The 21105-nt window shown below is 47.0% G+C and overlaps 1 protein-coding gene across 2 annotated transcripts; it reads right to left on the minus strand.

The window, feature by feature from the left end:
- Window positions 1-4696: 4696 nt before the first annotated feature.
- On the minus strand, window positions 4697-8004 carry LOC123065426 (uncharacterized). Of its 2 annotated transcripts, none has more exons than XM_044488705.1 (10): window positions 7631-8004; window positions 7178-7554; window positions 6917-7105; window positions 6737-6828; window positions 6555-6614; window positions 6391-6460; window positions 5844-6047; window positions 5252-5408; window positions 5056-5158; window positions 4697-4978 (listed from the first exon to the last, which is right to left on the minus strand). In XM_044488705.1, the coding sequence occupies exons 1-9, from the start codon at window positions 7902-7904 to the stop codon at window positions 5070-5072; spliced, it is 1512 nt and encodes a 503-aa protein (XP_044344640.1). In that variant the 5' UTR covers window positions 7905-8004; the 3' UTR covers window positions 4697-4978; window positions 5056-5069. The 2 variants fall into 2 exon arrangements, with proteins under 2 accessions (XP_044344640.1, XP_044344637.1); XM_044488702.1 differs by having other exon boundaries at window positions 5252-5615.
- Window positions 8005-21105: the final 13101 nt, after the last annotated feature.

Consider the following 21105-nt stretch of genomic DNA (forward strand, 5'->3'; position numbering starts at 1 on the left):
CCACGCACAAGTCCCTCGTACCTACACAAAACGATAGCAACTCGCAGCCAACGCTTAGGGGTTGTCAATCCCTTCACGGTCACTTACGAGAGTGAGATCTGATAGAGATAATATTTTTGGTATTTTTGATAGATAGATGCAAAGTGAAAAGTAAAAGGCAAAGTAAAAACAAAGCAAGTAAATAAAGTGATAGAGATTGATATGATGAGAATAGACCCGGGGGCCATAGGTTTCACTAGCGGCTTCTCTCAAGAGCATAAGTATTCTACGGTGGGTGAACAAATTACTGTTGAGCAATTGACAGAATTGAGCATAGTTATGAGTATATCTAGGCAATGATCATGTATATAGGCATCACGTCCAAAACAAGTAGATCGAAACGATTCTGCATCTACTACTATTACTCCACTCATCGACCGCTATCCAGCATGCATCTAGAGTATTAAGTTAAAAACAGAGTAACGCCTTAAGCAAGATGACATGATGTAGAGGGATAAATTCATGCAATATGATAAAAACCCCATCTTGTTATCCTCGATGGCAACAATACAATACGTGCCTTGCAACTCCTTTCTGTCACTGGGTAAGGACACCGCAAGATTGAACCCAAAGCTAAGCACTTCTCCCATTGCAAGAACTACCAATCTAGTTGGCCAAACCAAAAAGGATAATTCGAAGAGACTTGCAAAGATAACTCAATCATACATAAAAGAATTCAGAGAAGAATCAAATATTTTCCATAGATAATACTGGATCATAAACCCACAATTCATCGTTCTCAACAAACACACCGCAAAAAGAAGATTACATCGAATAGATCTCCACGAGAGAGGGGGAGAACATTGTATTGAGATCCAAAAAGAGAGAAGAAGCCATCTAGCTACTAGCTATGGACCCGAAGGTCTGAAGTAAACTACTCACACTTCATCGGAGGGGCTATGGTGATGATGTAGAAGCCCTCCGTGGTGGATGCCCCCTCCGGCGGAGCTCCGGAACAGGCCCCAAGATGGGATCTCGTGGATACAGAAGGTTGCGGTGGTGGAATTAGGTTTTTGGCTCCTGTTCTGATCGTTTGGGGATACGTAGGTATGTATAGGAGGAAGGAGTATGTCGGTGGAGCATCAGGGGGCCCACGAGGTAGGGGGGCGCCCCCGGGAGGGGGGGGCCCTCCACCCTCGTGACCGCCTCTGGCACTGCTTGGAGTAGGGTCCAAGTCTCCTGGATCACGTTTGGTTGGAAAATCACGATCCCGAAGGTTTCATTCCGTTTGGACTCCGTTTGATATTCCGGTTCTTCGAAACACTGAAATAGGCAAAAAACAACAATTCTGGGCTGGGCCTCCGGTTAATAGGTTAGTCCCAAAAATAATATAAAAGTGGAAAATAAAGCCCAATATAGTCCAAAACAGTAGATAAAATAGCATGGAGCAATCAAAATTATAGATACGTTGGAGACGTATCAATCACTGACAAGCGAGTCCCGTATGTCATAATAAAGTTGAGCCACTCACAAGCGAGTCTCATAGGTCATAAGAAAATGGGGATTGCCAAATGAGAGCCATTGCTGGAGTTGAAGAGTTATTTTTCCGCTGAACAAATGAGGGTAAATCCTTCTATGATCTTCAGAGTATCTGTAGCGGATCCCTTAAAATTTAGGCCCTCATATGCCTTCTCAAACTTTAAATCTTTATATTTGAGGAGTTAAAAATGTATCACATGTCGAACTCTCAAATTTAACTCCCCAAACTTTTTTCACACAATTCCATTCAAACAAAAATTGAAATTAGTCCATTCGGGCACATATTTCGATTCAAACTACATTGCATAACACGAAATTTAAACTACATTTCATAAACCACTCAATTTTAAGGAAATAAAAACTAAAGAAAGCCTAATCCTCCTGGATCATGAGCTTGTCCCAATTCATGCCATCGCCAAAGCTGTTAAAGTCGCCATCCCAGTCGGACCCGAGGTCGAAGTCGCTGGAACAAAGGTCACTGAGTGCCCCACCATATGACCGGGCCTTGTCGGTATCCCTCTTATTGTACAGCTCGAGACACCAACGCTCCTCGGCAACGAGCTCCAGATTATTCAGGCGGAGCTCCACCATGTACTCCTCATCGACGCGCACCACCACGAGGCGCTTGAAGGCCTCCTGATTCTCCCGCACCTCGCGACAGGAAACCACTTGAGGGTCGATGGCGACGAACTCGGGGACCTTGCGTCCGCCGCAAGGGAAGTTGATCTTCACCCGACTTCCGTAGAGATTCACTGCCTGCTCTGCCGACTGGAAGGAGTCAATCCAGTACCGGCGACTAGTGTCTTGGTACTTTATTTACTAAGAGCATCTCCAGGCGTTGGGCCCCCAGGAGGCTTGAAAATCGCCGCCTGGGGGTGAGCCGGCGCAAAAATCGGCGCCGAGGGCGATTGGGTTCCCAGCCGCCGATATCGGTCCATTTGTTTCGCAAAGCGCCTGCTTTTCGGCCCAGTTTTGGCAATAAATCGGCCCGATATCGACGCAAATCGGCCCATATTCGCTGTGGTTCGACGCAAATTCAACACAGGTAATTTTTTATCACATAATTCATTACCGAAAATCAATATAAATCAAATAGTTCAACAACAAATAATTCAATACAAATTATATAGTTTAACAAATAAAAACTCTTATTTCATCACATGTCGAGCTAGGCATTGCCCTTGAGCTTCCATAGGTGCTCCACCAGATTGTGCTGTAGTTGTTGATGCACATATGGGTCTCGGATCTCCTGACGCATATTGAGGAAGATAGTCCAGGTTGCCGGTAGCTGGTGATCAACTTGCGGAAGAGGACCCCGCCTTTAATATGGTTTAGTGTCAAACACTGGCTCTTCCTTCTCCCTCTCAATGATCATGTTGTGCAAGATGACACAACAAGTCATGATCTCCCACATTTGATCTTTCGACCAGGTCTGAGCAGGGTACCGGACAACAGCAAATCAAGATTGGAGCACACCAAATGCCCGCTCGACATCCTTCCTGCAAGCCTCCTGAACCTTCGCAAAGGGGGAGTTCTTGCCTCCTGGCACAGGGTTTGAGATAGTCTTCACAAATGTAGACCATCTCAGATAGATGCAATCAACTAGTTAGTACCCCTTGTTGTAGTGCCGCCCATTGACCTCGAAGTTCACCGGAGGAGAATGACCTTCAACAAGCTTGGCAAAGACAGGGGAGCACTGCAGGACGTTGATGTCATTGTGAGTTCCTGGCATCCCAAAGAAGGAGTGCCAAATCCAGAGGTCCTATGCAGCCACTGCCTCAAGTACCACACTGCAATCGCCTTTGGCGCCTTTGTACATCTCCTACCAAGCAAATGGACAGTTCTTCTATTTTTAATGCATGCAGTCGATGCTTCCAAGCATCCCAGAAAATCCTCTTGCAGCATTCTGTGCTAGGATCCGAGCAGTGTCTTCAGCATTGGGTGATCGCAAGTACTGCGGTCCAAACACTGCCACCACTGCCCTGCAGAACTTGTAGAAACACTCAATGGCCGTGGACTCGGCCATGCGCCCATAGTCGTCGAGTGAATCACCGGGAGCTCCATATGCAAGCATCCTCATAGCTGTCGTGCACTTCTGTATTGAGGTGAATCCAAGTGTGCCGGTGCAACCCTTCTTGCACTTGAAGTAGCTGTCGAACTCCCGGATGGAATTCACAATCCTGAGGAAAAGCTTTCGGCTCATCCGATAACGGCGCCGAAACATTTTGTCGCCGTGCAATGGAGCGTCGGCGAAGTAGTCGGAGTAGAGCATGCAATAGCCTTCCAGACGATGCCGGTTCTTTGCTTTCAGCCGTCCCGATGCCGAGCCACCCCGCTGCGGCTTTTCATTCGCGAGCAGGCCGGCAAGGGCGGCGAGGACCATGAGATGCTCCTCCTACTGGACGTCGGCATCGGCTTCCTCCTCCAGCAACGCTGTGATCGCCTCCTCGTCGTCCGAGTCCATCGTCGGGCCGGGCAGACAAATCGCCGAATACCTGGCGGACGTCGTAGGCGCACAACCGCTGGTATACCACCCTGCGCGGCCGGAGCACCGGAAAACTCGCCCGGAAGGTGGTGAAGAGGTTGCCGCGGCAAACCCTTCTCTCCTTTCCGACGGGGAATGGCCTATCTAGTGGTGCTGGGCGGTGGGCGGCGCCGGGATCGACAGGGTGGTGGCCGAGCGCGCGGGGGTGGTGGGGCAAATCTGGACGATTTCCTTAACTTTTCGCCTGACAGTGTGGCCCAGGCGTGTTTTTCCCTTCCGCCGGAGCCCCCGAGCGCGTTGGGATCGCCGGGCTAAAAAACGGACCCAGCCGGCGAATTTCGGCGTCTTGGGACGCGACTGGGGCTTTTTTTCAACGCCGGCGGCCCAAAAGTCGCCCTGGGGGGCTGTTGGTGACGCCCCCCATGGCCGCTGCCGCATGGCGTGCTACGTCGATAATGCAGTGCAAGCGTGGGGAAGGGGTGTTGTATCTGAGATTGAGCCACTGTAGAAGCTAGGGGTAGAAGTTTCGACTAGTTAAACCGGGTTAAGGTTTGGCTAGGTCCGGTTTAACTCTTGAAAAAGAACTTTGTACTCCCTTATCCGGTTTTGTGGGACTACAGACGGACTATTGCTGTAGATGCTCTGACTCCACAAACACTATAGAGAAAGATTTGAACATTTTGACCCTGGAAGTAGCACTTGGAAAGTTGTAGCTACATCGGCCTCACTGTCGTTGTCCATGTGAAAGTAAAGTTAACAATCACATCGAGGGCTCTGGCCACGTGAATAGCACCTATCAGTGCTCGAGGAACACTACATCCGTATCCTGTGATACCACATACACGTAGACTTTACAGAGATGCGACGATGGTAGACCTGAAACGAAAAACTGATCCGCAATACGCTCGCGGAGTTTCTTCAGGACCGGTCTATACGCTGCAACGAACCAACCGCATTTGCGGCTGCTCTCTTGGCCTGCATGGATCACGGAAAATCAGCAAAGTCACTTTGCAGCATGGTGAGAGCCGAGTCTGGTGGATGGATGTGCTAACCTCACATGTTGCTACTACAGGGTGCAAAGCGAAACCAAGTGATAACCTTGAAGCGCTGGCTCACACTTTGCTTCGAACGAGAAATACCTTCCAAGCTTACGCACTGATGGATGCATATGCATGGATAACAAAAAATATATTAGTAACGTTGCAATTTTAGATGCTGGGCCTGGGGATATAAGGAGACACGCATCACCATTATCATAGATGAGATCAGCTGCTCTAGGAGGCAAGTCGCTCCTCAGGACTCCTTCTCTCACTTTGGCGTGTGTCTCGGCCTCGTGCTGGAACATGGAGACTAGCTGCTGGAGCTCCAACTTTCTCACTTGGACCTGCTCATCACTGACCGGTTTCTGCAGTCCGAAATAGACGATTCCCACAATGATCAGCATGAACCCAACCAGGAACAGAAGCCCGGAGAACAACGCAAAAGCATATGGAGTGTTTTTAGCTCCTGGGATGCCGTCCACGTTGATCCCAAACAATCCGGTGATGATTGACAGAATGAGGCCACACCCACCAAAAATGGTTAGGTTATGCGTGATGCGAAGGCTCTTATCCTGAGTATCACAACAACCGATCGAGTTTATAGCTCATACTTGCATATATCATACTCCTAGAAAAGGTACAGGTCTCGGTCATATTACTCTACTTGTTAGCATACCCACAATTATTATTATTATTTTTACTCGTTAGCAAACTGCGGTTCATGTTGTCGCTTATCAATTACTCCTAGTATATAAAAATTCCAATCAGATCCCCAAGAGTGAGTCTGCCAAAGTATTTACCTGCAACCAGGCACGCACAGTGCTCTGCATCACATCCTGGATGGTGAACAACCGGCCGCGGACAGCCTCTTGCTCTTCTATCATTTGCCTTGTGTCTTTCCTGATACCTTCAAGCAAGAACCTGGTGGCGGTTCCCCTCAGATACTGGAGCAGCTCAAATATTATCTCCTCTCTAGCATGCAGTGACCATTTCACCCTGATAACCTATTGACGAAACAAAATGCATTTAGTTCAAACAGATTCATTATGGGTGTGTTTGGTTGCTAGCATAACAGCCATGCAGGCTTTGGGGGCCCAAATCCAGGCCACAGAGAGAAACGTTCAAATCCGCGGTTTCCAGCCAAGCAGGTCCGAACAAGTGCAAAAAGGCTCTATTAGGCCAATGTGAGGACAGGAGAGGAAATGGGAGCAACCAAACGAACTGCACAACTTGGCTCAGACCTGGTATTAGCTCATACAGGCTCTACCGGCCGGCCATGTTGCCCAAAAATACAGTCCTATATCCACCGTATATTCCTATGAACTTATTCAGTCTGAATATACATACCTGGGTGGCTAACCTTCTAATGTCTTGGTTAAATATTATGCACAGCAGGTTTAGGTCTTCCTGATTCCTCCTGCACATGCATGCTCATACTGTCACGTTGTTCTAGCCAAAGAGGAAAGAGATTCGTGGAAACCAATGGTATCAAACTGTAGTATATAACTTACCTGTTTACAAATTTAAGTTCAATTTCATCGGCTGCACCAAACACGTATTTACGCCACAATCTGTCATGTAAATATGATGCCTCAAATATAAATTTCCACTACTGGTAAGTGGTTACTAGATGTACGGAGTACATGTCTAGAACACTGAGTAGTTGTGCTTCTTAAAAATTCAGTAGTACCACCTATCGTCCCATCGAGCAAGGCGGGAAGCCAAATGCGCTACAACTTCATGGATACTTTTAGGAGCTGTGCTTCCACATGCAGAAAGAAGCTCCTGCAGCGAGCAAAACTATGCAGGTGAAGAGGAAAATTGACAGATTAGAGATGGTTCTTACTTGAAACTGTTCACTGAAAAATGGTACCTGAACCTCTGTAACTGCTATGACGTTAATGTTGGTCGCAGAACCTTTCACATGAAGCGCTGTTATAAGAAAATTTTGAGCTTGCCATGCACGGAGCACAATAGGAATGTCATCCTCGTCGCCGGCCGGATCGCCCACGGACTGGCCCAATAGCTCGAATAGCAAGCCACCTGCAACTCTAACCGGGACCTGAGCGGCATGAATTATTTTGTCCACGAGATGGAGATGGTACACAAAGGATTAATTCAGGCCGTCACCTACCTCATACAGTAGATGCTTCATCTTCTCACTGATGAGCATGCTCTCGTCCCTGAGCGCCACGCGGATCGCCGGGTGGAGCCATCGCGCGCCGGCAAGCCAGGCATCCACCGCCGGGTGTCCCGCCGTCACGTGGCACCACCAGGTCGGCCCCGCCGGCCTCTGCCAGTACGGCGCGGCGACATCGGCCACGGTGATGTCGCAGCACTGGTCGCCGTCGTCCATGAGGCCGCCCATCCCCTGCCCGTCCCACGCCGCGTCCTCCTCCACCATTTCCGCCAGCTCCGCTATCCTCCTCCACCCGATGGGCACCCAGTAGCTCTCCGGCGACGCCTTCCCGTGCTTGCACGCCGGCTTCGGCTCCTCGCTGTCCTCCGAACCTACTGGTTGCCAATCTGTCTGTCAAGCCGCAAGCGGGCTTTCTACCGCGAAAGGGAATCAAACCAAGAAACTTGCCTTGAGATGAAACGTCTCCCAACCTTGTGATGGGTAGCTTCGTGGGATCCATGGCTGCTGAATGGTCTTTGGAGTATTGCGAGGAGTTGTTCCGTGAGAGATTGGGCGGGCTAGCGAAGCCGTGGCCGCGGACGAACTCGAAGGCGCAGACGAGGCCTCCGGTCCACAGGTCGGACTGCGGCGAGGCTTCCTTGGTGGAGCTGCCGAGGCTGTGAATGAGCTCTTGCCTGACGTTGCCGGGGAAGCTCCTGTGCCACAGAGGCTCGCCGTCCATCGTGTCGATCAGCAGCAGCAGAAGCAGAAGCCTGCGAACGCAACGGCGGCGATGTACGGGATATTTCAAGTTTGAAGCGGTCGCCCTTGTCAGCGGTTATGTGGGGGCAGTGGAAGCGAAGCGGGGGAGCGGTTGCCACATGCATCTACCTTTTGGGCGTGTCGGGCACGCGTGTCAGAGGGCTGGGAGGCGGTGCGCAAGGAGCCGACGTGACACGTGGCGTCCGTGGCGCTGTACCAGATCCTTCTGTATGACTAGCTACGACTGTGTGTCTTCAGCTCAAAGGGTGCCCGCGCCGTCGCCCCCTCAGTCACCCCTTCAGTCGCCATCCTCACTGGCGCAAGCTATCATCGTTTCCCGGCGTTCCGGGGCAGAGATAATAGTCAGGCTGATCGTGATCCGCCCCGGGGTCAATGAGGAGACGACGGATATGATGCCTATGGCGAGGGTTAGCATTGTGGTTCGTCGTCATCGGGCGGTGGTCGTGCCTATGCTTGGCAGAGCGATGGTTCGACGGAGCGTCTGTTTTACAGCCTTCCGAGAGGTTTTGTTGAGGGGGCATCTGGCCCGGACCACCGGCAGAGAGGTGGTTACAGAGGTAATCGTACTGGTCACGGTGGAAGGAACCGCTACCGTCAGCCCCCACCGCCTGTCACTACTAATGTGTCCGAGGTTGCTGAGCAGACAGTGTCCTCAGAGGCGGGTACGGCGCAGACGCCGGCGTTGTCTGGACAGGTCTTGGCTGCAGTCTCGGCATTGGCTACTGCGGCTGTGCCCGCGCCTGAGGCGGTGGTGGCGGGTGCGGTCGGGAGTTCTGATAAGCCAGACGGTGAGAGAGCTAGCACATGGGCCCGTAAGAAAGAGAAAATGCTTTGTTATCGCTGTGGTGAGCAGGGGCACTTCATTGCGGAATGTATGGCAGAACTATGTGACACTTGTTCCAAACCGGTCCATGCTACGGGAGAGTGCCCGCTTTTGCGCGAACCATTGCTGGGTGTGACTATTTATGGCGTTTGCTGCACAGAGTTGATGTTTTGATGTTTTTCGAGTCTCCCAGTGCTTTGGAGGTGCCTGATGTGCCCCACAATGCGACCACGGGGATAGTGAAAGTGACCCACGGTGTATTGGCAGATGCACAGATCTTGCACAGGCTGAACGAGCTAGCTCCAGGTAACCATCAATGGGAACTTATTAGGCTTGAGGATAATATGTACAAGGTTGACTTCCCATTGACTAAGGACTTGGAAAGGCTTCTGAGTTTGGGTTGTGTAGAGTTCCTGGTACTCAGTGCATCCTCGAGTTTCATGAGTGGAAGAGGGTTGAACCGAAGGGTAAACGCTCACTCAGGTTTGGCTATGATTTTCGGGGGCACCTTCTAAGCCGCTGAATGATGTTCGAGTGGCGGCTAGTTTGGGGACGCTGGTTGGGAAGACCGAGAGGGTGGATATGGCTTTCACCAGAGCCAACGGGGTGGCCAGATTGCTTGTCAGTATCCTAGACATTGAGTACGTGCCTGCTGTGGTTAAGTGGGTTCATGGAGGCATGATTTTTAACCTCGAGATTGAGTTCGAGGAAACCGAGCTCTTCTCTGAGGCCTTGGCTGTGAATGATGTGGATACGATCGATAAGGAGGATAGATCGGGCAATAAGGAGGTGCGCGAGGATGACAGTGGGCGCGAGGCGTCTAACATCCCGGGTTCCGATGCGCCGGCATCCAGGAAAGAGACCGCTCCATCGACGGTTGCACCCATGAACTCGCTGAGATTTGGGTCCTTCAAGCCTGCCTCCGCTCCTCCCCAATTGTGGAGCGATCGGGTGGAGCGTGATGACGTGCTTGAGCGATCGCTTCCTCCTTTGGATTTTGCTATTGCCGATGATCCGGTGGTTGATGAGTTTGTTGTTTCAGTACCCTCGGTGGAGAGTTCACCGATATCACAGGTAGAGATTGATCTGGGTGTCCAGGTGGACCTAGTTGGTGGGGATGTTCATGGGCAGGCGGCCTTGCGATGTACATCTCCGTCTCCTCTGGTGGTGGCCGTGCCGCGGGACAGTGGTATGGTCGGACCGGGAGGGGGGCGCGGGCAGGAGGCCTCCTCCCTTGCCTCTCCTTCGACGAACTTGGTCACGGTAGCTGAAAAGGGTGGGGGCGCAGGCAGGAGGCCCCCGCCCCTACCTCTCCGTTGGCGCATTCAGCGTCGCCGGCTGGACCGGGAGGGGGGCGCGGGCAGGAGGCCTCCGCCCCTACCCCCCCTTGGCGCTTTCGTCCGCTGCGGTGTCCGCAGTGGCTGCATCGCCTAGGGTGGCGAGCCCGATGGTGCCATCCCTTGAAGGAAATATACCCTAGAGGCAATAATAAAGTTATTATTTATTTCCTTATATCATGATAAATGTTTATTATTCATGCTAGAATTGTATTAACCGGAAACATGATACATGTGTGAATACATAGACAAACTTAATGTCACTAGTATGCCTCTACTTGACTAGCTCGTTAATCAAAGATGGTTATGTTTCCTAACCATAGACATGAGTTGTCATTTGATTAGCGGGATCACATCATTAGTAGAATGATGTGATTGACATGACCCATTCCGTTAGCTTAGCACTTGATCGTTTAGTATGTTGCTATTGCTTTCTTCATGACTTATACATGTTCCTACAACTATGAGATTATGCAACTCCTGTTTACCGGAGGAACACTTTGTGTGTTACCAAATGTCACAACGTAACTGGGTGATTATAAAGGAGCTCTACAGGTGTCTCCAAAGGTACATGTTGAGTTGGCGTATTTCGAGATTAGGTTTTGTCACTCCGATTGTCGGAGAGGTATATTTGGGCCCTCTTGGTAATGCACATCACTATAAGCCTTTCAAGCAATGTAGCTAATGAGTTAGTTACGGAATGATGCATTACGTAACGAGTAAAGATACTTGCCGGTAACGACATTGAACTAGGTATTGGGATACCGACGATCGAATCTCTGGAAAGTAACATACCGATGACAAAGGGAACAACTTATGTTGTTATGCAGTTTGACCAATAAAGATCTTCGAAGAATATGTAGGAGCCAATATGAGCATCCAGGCTCCGCTATTGGTTATTGATCGGAAACGTGTCTCGGTCATCTCTACATAGTTCTCGAACCCGTAGGGTCTGCACGCTTAAGGTTTCGATGACAGTTATATTATGAGTTTATGAGTTTTGATGTACCGAAGGTTGTTCGGAGTCCCAGATGTGATTACGGACATGACGAGGAGTCTCGAAATGGTCGAGACATGAAGATTGATATATTGGAAGCCTATATTTGGATATCGGAAGTGTTCCGGGTGAAATCGGGATTTTACCGGAGTACCGGGGGGTTACCGGAACCCCCCAAGGGCTTAATGGGCCTACATGGGCCTTAGTGGAAATAGAGGGCAGCAAGGGGAGTGTGGGGCACGCCCCCCAAGGCCCAAACTGAATTGGTTTAGGGCAAGGGGGGGGAGGCCCCCCTCTTTCCTTCTCCTCCTCTTCCTTTCCTTCCCCCTCTCCTAGTCCAACAAGGAAGGAGGGAGTCCTACTCCCAGTGGGAGTAGGACTCCCCATGGCGTGCCCCCTCCTAGGCCGGCCGCCCCCTCCCCCCTTGCTCCTTTATATACGGGGGCAGGGGGCACCTCTAGAGACAACAATTGATCTCTTGAACTCTTAGCCGTGTGCGGTGCCCCCCCCTCCACCATAGTCCTCCTCGATAATATTGTAGCGGTGCTTAGGCGAAGCCCTGCGACGGTAGAACATCAAGATCGTCAACACGCCGTCGTGCTGACGGAACTCTTCCCCGACATTTTGCTGGATCGGAGTACGGGGAACATCATCGAGCTGAACGTGTGCTAGAACTCGGAGGTGCCGTAGTTTCGGTGCTTGATCGGTCGGGCCGTGAAGATGTACGAGTACATCAACCGCGTTGTTCTAACGCTTCCACTTTTGGTCTATGAGGGTACGTGGACAACACTCTCCCCTATCATTGCTATGCATCACCATGATCTTGCATGTGCGTAGGATTTTTTTTGAAATTACTACGTTCCTCAACATCCCTCAGTCCGGCGGTGGGGCCAGGATAGGAGGGGGGCATGGGCAGGTGGCCTCCTCCCCCTCTTCTCCCTTGGCTCAGGAGATCTCGACGGCTCTCGGGGGCCTCTTGGCGGCCCTAGTTCAGCCGAGTCCTTTTGGGGGTCGGGTAGGAGGCCCCACGCCGAATGGGGCAACACGTGAGGAGATCATTGCTTTTGGAGGGATCCCAGATCCTATTTTTGAAGGACGACGGATGAGTAGTCGCCTTCAGGATCAGCCGGATGTTGATGACATGTAGCTCAGGTGCTCCATGCGGGCGGCCAAGCTTCGTGACATTGAGGTCACCACTGGTATGTCGGTCAACACGTCAAATTCGATTTTACATTTTTCCAATGATGAGATTGTTCACAATGCAAATCAATTAGGGGTTTCACTAGGTAGTAATGGTAGTGAAATCACTAAATCGGTTAATGATATTCTCGATCTCAAAGCGGAGCATGCTTTGGATTTGATTCGAAACTTAGCAGCCGTCAAACCCATGAATGAGTCAGACATACATGCGTTGGGTGTCAGGGTTCTTGATAGCCTTTGTGCGGATATGGCCCCTTCACTTCCTGAAACAGAGGATGATGAGGGTCTCGACTCCCCGAGAAACTCGTTACATGTAGATGTTCCAGAAGTTAGGTCCATGGAGTCCGGTTGCGAGGACCGGATGCAGGATCAAACTAAGCCTCGGTGGATGTGGAAACGGAAGGTGTATCCCACTTCGGCTGTGCGTAGAAGTGCTAGGATCCGTACCTCTAAAAAATTTCATGATGAAATATGAGAGACATTTTTTGGAATAGCAAAGGTCTCAAGGACTTGGCTAAAAGAATATTTTTAGCGGATGCGTCTATTGAATACCAGTTGGATTTCATCGCCCTGTTAGAAACTGGGAGGGACAATTTCACCCCCCAGTTTCTTAGTTCTTTATCCAGGGGTGTCGATTTTGATTGGCATTGCCTACCCCCAAGAGGAAGGTCTAGTGGGATCTTACTTGGGGTTAAATGTGAGTCGTTGGAAGTTCGGAGTGTGGTTATGGGAGATTTTGCGGTAAAATTCTAGGTAAGATAAAAAACCGACGGGTTTAATTGGGCGTTAGTGGTGGTGTATGGTGCCGCATAGCTAGAGCTCAAGCCGGAACTTTTGTCTGGTCTTGCATATATTTGTGGGAGTGAGCACCTCCCAATCCTCGTTGGGGGCGATTTTAACATTATTCAAAGGAGGGACGAAAAGAATAATGATAATTTTGTTGGCAGATGGTCGTTTATGTTCAATACCATAATCGAAAGCCTAGATCTTAGAGAGATTGAGTTTTCAAGTAGGAAATTTACCTGGGCTAATACGCTACCAAACCCGACATTTTAGAAGCCGGACCGTGTCCTTGCTAGTGTCGAATGGGAACAGAAGTTTCCCCTGGTCACGGTCCAAGTGTTATCGCGCGCAATCTCGGATCACACCCCGTTGCTAGTTGATTGTGGCGAGGCCACTCATGTGGGGAACAAAAACACTTTTTCTTTCGAATTAGCGTGGTTCGAAAGAGCAGGGTTCCTGTATCTGATAGCCAGAGAATGGGCTAAAGATTCAGGAAGGAGATCTCCTGTGGAAAGATGGCAGAATAAGATTAGGCATTTACGAAGGTTCCTTCGTGGATGGGCTAAGCACATGCATGTGATTTATAAGGATGAAAAGGAAAGGCTCCTTTTACTTATTCAATCCCTAGACTTAAAAGCTGAGTCCACCATTTTAGATACCAAAGAACTGGAAACTAAAGTGGAGGTGGAGTTGAGACTGAAAGAACTCCTTCGAGAGGAGGAATTGAAGTGGGCACCACGGGCTAAGGTTCTCAAAATCATCCAAGGGGATGATAACAATCAATACTTTCATATGATTGCTAATGGCAAACATCGAAAAAAGAGGATCTTTCAATTGGAGCAGGACGAGGGGACGATTTTAGGACAAGAAAACCTCAAAGTGTATATAACAAATTACTATAAGCAGCTGTTTGGGCCTCCGGAGGACAACTTTTTGTCCTTAGATGAGTCCAGGGTTGAGGATGTCCCCCAACTCGCGGCGGATGAGAATGATATCTTAACCGCCCCATTTACGGAGAAAGAGGTGTTTGAGGCTATTTCACAAATGAAGAACAATAAGGCTCCAGGGCCGGATGGTTTTCCGACGGAGTTTTATAAAAAGTGTTGGCACATTGTCAAAGGGGATTTACTTTCAATGTTCCATGATTTATTCTCTGGACAACTTCATTTGTTTCAATTGAATTTTGGAACGATAACTTTACTTACTAAGAAAAAATAGGCCATTCGTATTGAGCAGTTCAGGCCTATCTGTCTTCTTAATGTAAGTTTCAAAATTTTCACCAAGGTCGGGACCAATAGGCTTACACAAATTGCGCACTCTGTAGTGCAATCCTCCCAGACTGCTTTCATGCCGGACAGAAATATCCTAGAAGGGGTGGTCGTCCTGCATGAAACACTCCATGAACTCCACACGAAAAAACTTGACAGAGTTTTTTTCAAAGTGGACTTTGAGAAAGCGTACGATAAGGTCAAATGGCCTTTCCTTCAACAGGCCTTGCGAATGAAAGGTTTTGATCAGGCCTGGAGGCACCGGATAGAATCTTTCACGCAAAAAGGGAGTGTTGGAATTAAAGTGAATGATCATATAGGTCACTACTTCCAAACACACAAAGGATTGAGGCAAGGCGACCCGATGTCACCTATCCTATTCAACATAGTGGTTGATATGTTGAAAATTCTCATAGGAAGGGCTAAGGATGCGGGGCAGGTAGGTGTCCTAGTTCCGCACTTAGTTGATGGAGGTGTATCCATCCTACAGTATGCTGATGATACTATCATCTTCATGGATCATGACTTGGCAAAAGCGCGAAACATGAAGCTTGTGTTATGCTTATTCGAACAATTGACCGGGTTAAAGATTAACTTCCATAAGAGCGAATTGTTCTTTTTTGGAAGAGCTAATGATGACCAAGAGGCATATAAACAATTGTTCGGGTGTGAATTGGGGGCTCTACCTTTCACGTATTTAGGTATACCAATCCACCATCGTAAGCTGACTAACAGAGAATGGAAGTGCATTGAGGATCAATTTGAAAAGAAGCCGAGCTGCTGGAAGGGAAAGCTGATGTCATATGGAGGCCGATTAATTCTCATTAATTCGGTCCTCACGAGTATGCCCATGTTTCTTCTTTCCTTTTTCGAGGTACCTGTTGGGGTCCGGAAAAGGCTAGACTTCTATCGATCACGATTCTTTTGGCAGAGCGATGAACTAAAAAGAAAGTATAGACTTGCTAAGTGGGATATCATTTGTCGGCCAAAAGACCAAGGAAGTCTAGCCATTGAAAATTTGGAGGTGAAGAACAGATGTCTTCTTAGCAAGTGGCTGTTCAAATTTTTGATTGAGACGGAGGCCACATGGGCTCAACTTCTGCATAATAAGTACCTTCACTCAAAGACATTGTCCTAGGTGGCAGTGAGGCCGATTGATTCGCCTTTTTGGAAGGGATTGATGAGAGTCAAATCACTCTTTTTCAACAGGACAAGGTTCATAGTTGGAAACGGTAACACTACAAGATTCTGGGAGGATACATGGCTAGGGGACATGCCCCTTGCACTCCAATATCCGTATCTGTATAGTATTGTTCAGCGTAGAGACGCGTATGTGGCTTCAGTACTCCAGTCCATTCCGCTCAATATTCAATTTAGGAGGACGCTAGTGGGAAACCGTTGGGAAGTCTGGCTCAATCTTGTGAGAAGATTGATGGATGTTCAGCTGTCTCAACAGCCCGATCGGTTATGCTGGAAGCTAACTAAGAATGGAGAGTTTTCAGTCAAATCCATGTACTTGGATGTAATCAACTCTAGCGTGATTCCTCGTTCAAAGCATGTTTGGAAAGTCAAAGTACCTTTGAAAATCAAAGTGTTTATGTGGTTTGTGCATAAACAAGTTATTTTAACTAAGGATAATTTGGCAAAACACAATTGGATAGGATCTACAAGATGTAGCTTTTGCGACCAACATGAGTCAATCAAACACCTTTTTCTGGATTGCCCTCTCGCAAAAATACTGCGGCGATCGGTTCATATAGCTTTCAACATAACTCCTCCGAACTCCATCACCACGTTATTTGGGACGTGGCTAGATGGGATAGATTTCGCAACAGCGAGACACATTCGTGTAGGAGTATGTGCTTTATTATGGGCAGTCTGGAACTGCAGAAATGATTTGGTCTTTAACAGAACAACAAATATTCATTTTTTGCAGGTTATTTCCCGAGCCACTGCGTTGATCCGTATGTGGTCGCTACTCACTCCGACGGAGGCCAGGGAGCGTTTGGTTGCTGGATCTATCCGATTGGAGATGGTAGCTCGGGATATTTTCAACCGGTTTGGATGGCGGTCATGTAATAGGATAAGTATTTAGTTCCTATCGTTTTTGCCAGCCGGTTGTGGCTTCTCTTTTACTTTTTAGCTCTTTGTGAGCCTTTGGTTCCTTGATTGAGACAACAAGACTTGTGTGAGACCTTTTGCTTATTAATAATCATGGACATATGCATCTTTCTGATGCAGAGGCCGGGGCGAACCCCCCTTTTCGAAAAAAGTAGATAGTCGGGTAGTCGTCGTGCTAAGACCCTGTAGAACCGGTGCACCAGAACAACAGACGCCGCTATTAAAGAGAAGTTTAGATCGGAAGGATCCAACCTGTAGACACACGAACACACACGAATAAAGACCGGATCCATGTGGATTGATGACCCACAAGTGTAGGGGATCTATCGTACTCCTTTCGATAAGTAAGAGTGTCGAACCCAACGAGGAGTAGAAGGAAATGACAAGCGGTTTTCAGTAAGGTATTCTCTGCAAGCACTGAAATTATTGGTAACAGATAGTTTTGTGATAAGGTAATTCGTAACGGGTAACAAGTAACAAAAGTAAATAAGGTGTAGCAAGGTGGCCCAATCCTTTTTGTAGCAAAGGACAAGCCTGGACAAATTCTTATATAGAGAAAAGCGCTCCCGAGGACACACGGGAATTGTCGTCGAGCTAGTTTTCATCACGCTCATATGATTCACGTTCGTTACTTTGATAATTTGATATGTGGGTGGACCGGTGCTTGGGTACTGCCCTTTCTTGGACAAGCATCCCACTTATGATTAACCCCTATTGCAAGCATCCGCAACTACAAAAGAAGTATTAAGGTAAACCTAACCATAGCATGAAACATATGGATCCAAATCAGCCCCTTACGAAGCAACACATAAACTAGGGTTTAAGCTTCTGTCACTCTAGCAACCCATCATCTACTTATTACTTCCCAATGCCTTCCTCTAGGCCCAGACAATGGTGAAGTGTCATGTAGTCGACGTTCACATAACACCACTAGAGGAGAGACAACATACATCTCATCAAAATATTGAACGAATACCAAATTCACATGACTACTTATAGCAAGACTTCTCCCATGTCCTCAGGAACAAACATAACTACTCACAAATCATATTCATGTTCATAATTAGAGGGGTATTAATATACATTAAGGATCTGAACATATGATCTTCCACCGAATAAACCAACTAGCATCAACTACAAGGAGTAATCAACACTACTAGTAACCCATAGGTACCAATCTGAGGTTTTGGACAAAGATTGAATACAAGAGATGAACTAGGGTTTGAGAGGAGATGGTGCCGGTGAAGATGTCGACGGAGATTGACCCCCTCCCGATGAGAGGATCGATGGTGATGACGATGGTGATGATTTCCCCCTCCCGGAGGGATGTTTCCCCGGCAGAACAGCTCCGCCGGAGCTCTAGATTGGTTCTGCCAAGGTTCCGCCTCGTAGCGGCGGAGTTTCGTCCCGAAAGCTTGCTTATTATTTTTTCCAGGGTAAAAGACTTCATATAGCAGAAGATGGGCACCGGGGGGCTTCCAGGGGGCCCACGAGGCAGGGGGCACGCCCAGGGGGGTAGGGCGCGCCCCCACCCACGTGGACAGGGTGTGGGCCCCCTTTGGTATTTCTTTCGCTCAGTATTTTTTTATTAATTCCAAAAATGACTTTCGTGGAGTTTCAGGACTTTTGGAGTTGTGCAGAATAGGTCTCTAATATTTGCTGCTTTTCGAGCCTAGAGTTCCAGCTGCCAGCATTCTCCCTCTTCGTGTAAACCATGTAAAATAAGAGAGAATAGGAATAAGTATTGTGACATAACGTGTAATAACAGCCCATAATGCAATAAATATCGATATAAAAGCATGATGCAAAATGGACGTATCAACTCCCCCAAGCTTAGACCTTGCTTGTCCTCAAGCGGAAGCCGAAATTGAAAAATATGTCCACATGTTTAGAGATAGAGGTGTCGATAAAATAAAATACGGACATGAGGGCATCATGATCATTCTTATAACAACAATATATATATATATATATATATATATATATATATTGTCATATGATTTCTTATGCTAAAGTAACAATCTATTCACAATGTCAAGTATGAATCAGAAACTTCATTGAAAACTAACAAACTATAATCTGAGTCATTGAAGCAATTCCAATTTATCATAACACCGGAAAGAGTCCATATAAGAGCTTTTCAACAAGTCCACATACTCAACTATCATTTATTCTTTCACAATTGCTAACACTCACTCAATACTTATGGTTATGAAGTTTTAATCGGACACAAAGAAAGATAGGGGCTTATAGTGTTGCCTCCCAACCTTTTACCTCAAGGGTAATGTTAACAATAATAGTTCATGCTAACTTACATCCAATTGGATATATATATCAGGATCTTTCCAACACGAGGTGCTTGCCAAAGGATAAAATATAAAAAGGAAAGGTGAAGATCACCATGACTCTTGCATATGTATAAGACAATAATAAAAGATAGGTCCTTTGCAGAGGGAAGCAGAGGTTGTCATGTGCTTTTATGGTTGGATGCACGAAATCTTAATGCAAAAGAACGTCACTTTATATTGCCACTTGTGATACGGACCTTTATTATGCAGTCCGTCACTTTTATTGCTTCCATATCACAAGATCGTATAAAGCTTATTTTATCCACACTAATAAGTCATACATATTTAGAGAGCAATTTTTATTGCATGCAACATGACAACTTACTTGAAGGATCTTACTCAATCCATAGGTAGATATGGTGGACTCTCATGGCAAAACTGGGTTTAAGGATATTTGGAAGCACAAGTAGTATCTCTACTTGGTGCAAGGAATTTGGCTAGCATGAGAGGGAAAGGCAAGCTCAACATGTTGGATGATCCATGACAATATACTTTATTTCGAATATAAGAAAACATAACCTATTACGTTGTCTTCCTTGTCCAACGTCAACTCTTTAGCATGTCATATTTTAATGAGTGCTCAGAATCATAAAAGATGTCCAAGATAGTATATTTATATGTGAAACCTCTCCTTCTTTATTACTTCCTATTAATTGCAACGATGACCAAAACTATGATTAACAACTCTCAAGAACTTTCATTCATCATACTCTTTATATGTGAAGTCATTACTCTCCATAAGATCAATATGATCTCTTTATTTATTTTTATTATTTTTATTTCCCTCAAGATCATAGCAAGATAGCAAAGCCCTTGACTTAACACTAATCTTTATTATATATAGCTCACGGACTCGATTACATAGAGGGATCATAAGGCAAAACTTCAAAACTAAATCATACCAAAACTTTTATTCTACTAGATCAAGATTTTACTAAAAGGATCAAACTAAGTAAAACGGTAAAGATAGGAGTGTGATGGTGATATGATACCGGGGCAACTCCCCCAAGCTTGGTAGTTGCCAAGGGGAGTGCCCATACCCATGTGATTATGTCTCCTTCGGGGATGATGAAGGTGGTGGTGATGATGGATAGTCGCACATCGAGCGTAAGAGCTCCTCCAGTTTGCGGATAATGCCCTTGAGTGCGGTGATATGATCCTTCAACAAAATATTTTCACGTGTGAGATACTTGTTTTGTATATGAGCTAATTCAATCATCTTGAAAGCTTCAATCTCAATTGGGGTAAAGAGGTTGTGCTGAGGTTGAAGGATGTCTTCTTCTTCTGCCGCAGGAGCTTGATCCTCCATGGCCTTCTTGATCCTATCATCCTTCTTGATCTCCCCGGGTTCTTCTCTCTTCAGCCCCACCTTCATTAGCCAAGCATCGTTGCCTTCATTGTTGGAGGAGGGTGATGACATGATGCCTAGCCTTGACAAATCTGACAGAAAACAACTCGAAACAAAGACACAGGATATTTGCATGATACGGTGGTCAAAACCTGCGGGAGATTATATAATGAATTTTTACCGACCGAAAGAAGTATCGTGCAAGAAAACGGAGTCCGGAGAGCACACGAGGTGCCCACGAGGCAGGGGGCGCGCCCAGGGGGGGTAGGGCGCTCCCTCCACCCTCGTGTCCTTCCTGGACTACTTCTTATTTTCCTATTTTCTTAAATATTCTAAAACGGAGAAAAATTGCTATTAGAACTGTTTTGGAGTCGGTTTACTTACCGTACCACATACCTATTCCTTTTTGGAGTCTGAAACGTTATGGAAAGTGTCCCTTATGTATTCCTCCGGGGTCACGGTTTCAATAACATTAGTTTCATCATTTATTGGATTATCTGAGATATAATGTTTGATTCTTTGATCGTTCACCACCTTCGGATTTGTGCCTTCAAAGTTGTTGATTTTTATGGCACCGGAACGATGGACCTCCTTGATAACGTAAGGGCCTTCCCATTTAGAGAGAAGTTTTCCTACAAAAAATCTTAAACGAGAGTTGAAAAGCAACACATAATCACCTACATTAAACTCATGCTTTTGTGTCATTTTGTCATGCCATCTTTTAACTTTTTCTTTGAACAGTTTTGCATTCTCATAGGCTTGGGTTCTCCATTCATCAAGTGAGCTAATTTCAAATAACCTCTTCTCACCAGCAAGTTTGAAATCATAATTGAGCTCTTTAATGACCCAATATGCCTTATGTTCTAGTTCAAGAGGTAAGTGACATGATTTTCCATAAACCATTTTGTATAGAGACATACCCATAGTATTTTTAT

The sequence above is a fragment of the Triticum aestivum genome, chromosome 3B, assembly GCF_018294505.1.
Source record: "Triticum aestivum cultivar Chinese Spring chromosome 3B, IWGSC CS RefSeq v2.1, whole genome shotgun sequence".
Lineage (NCBI taxonomy): Eukaryota > Viridiplantae > Streptophyta > Magnoliopsida > Poales > Poaceae > Triticum > Triticum aestivum.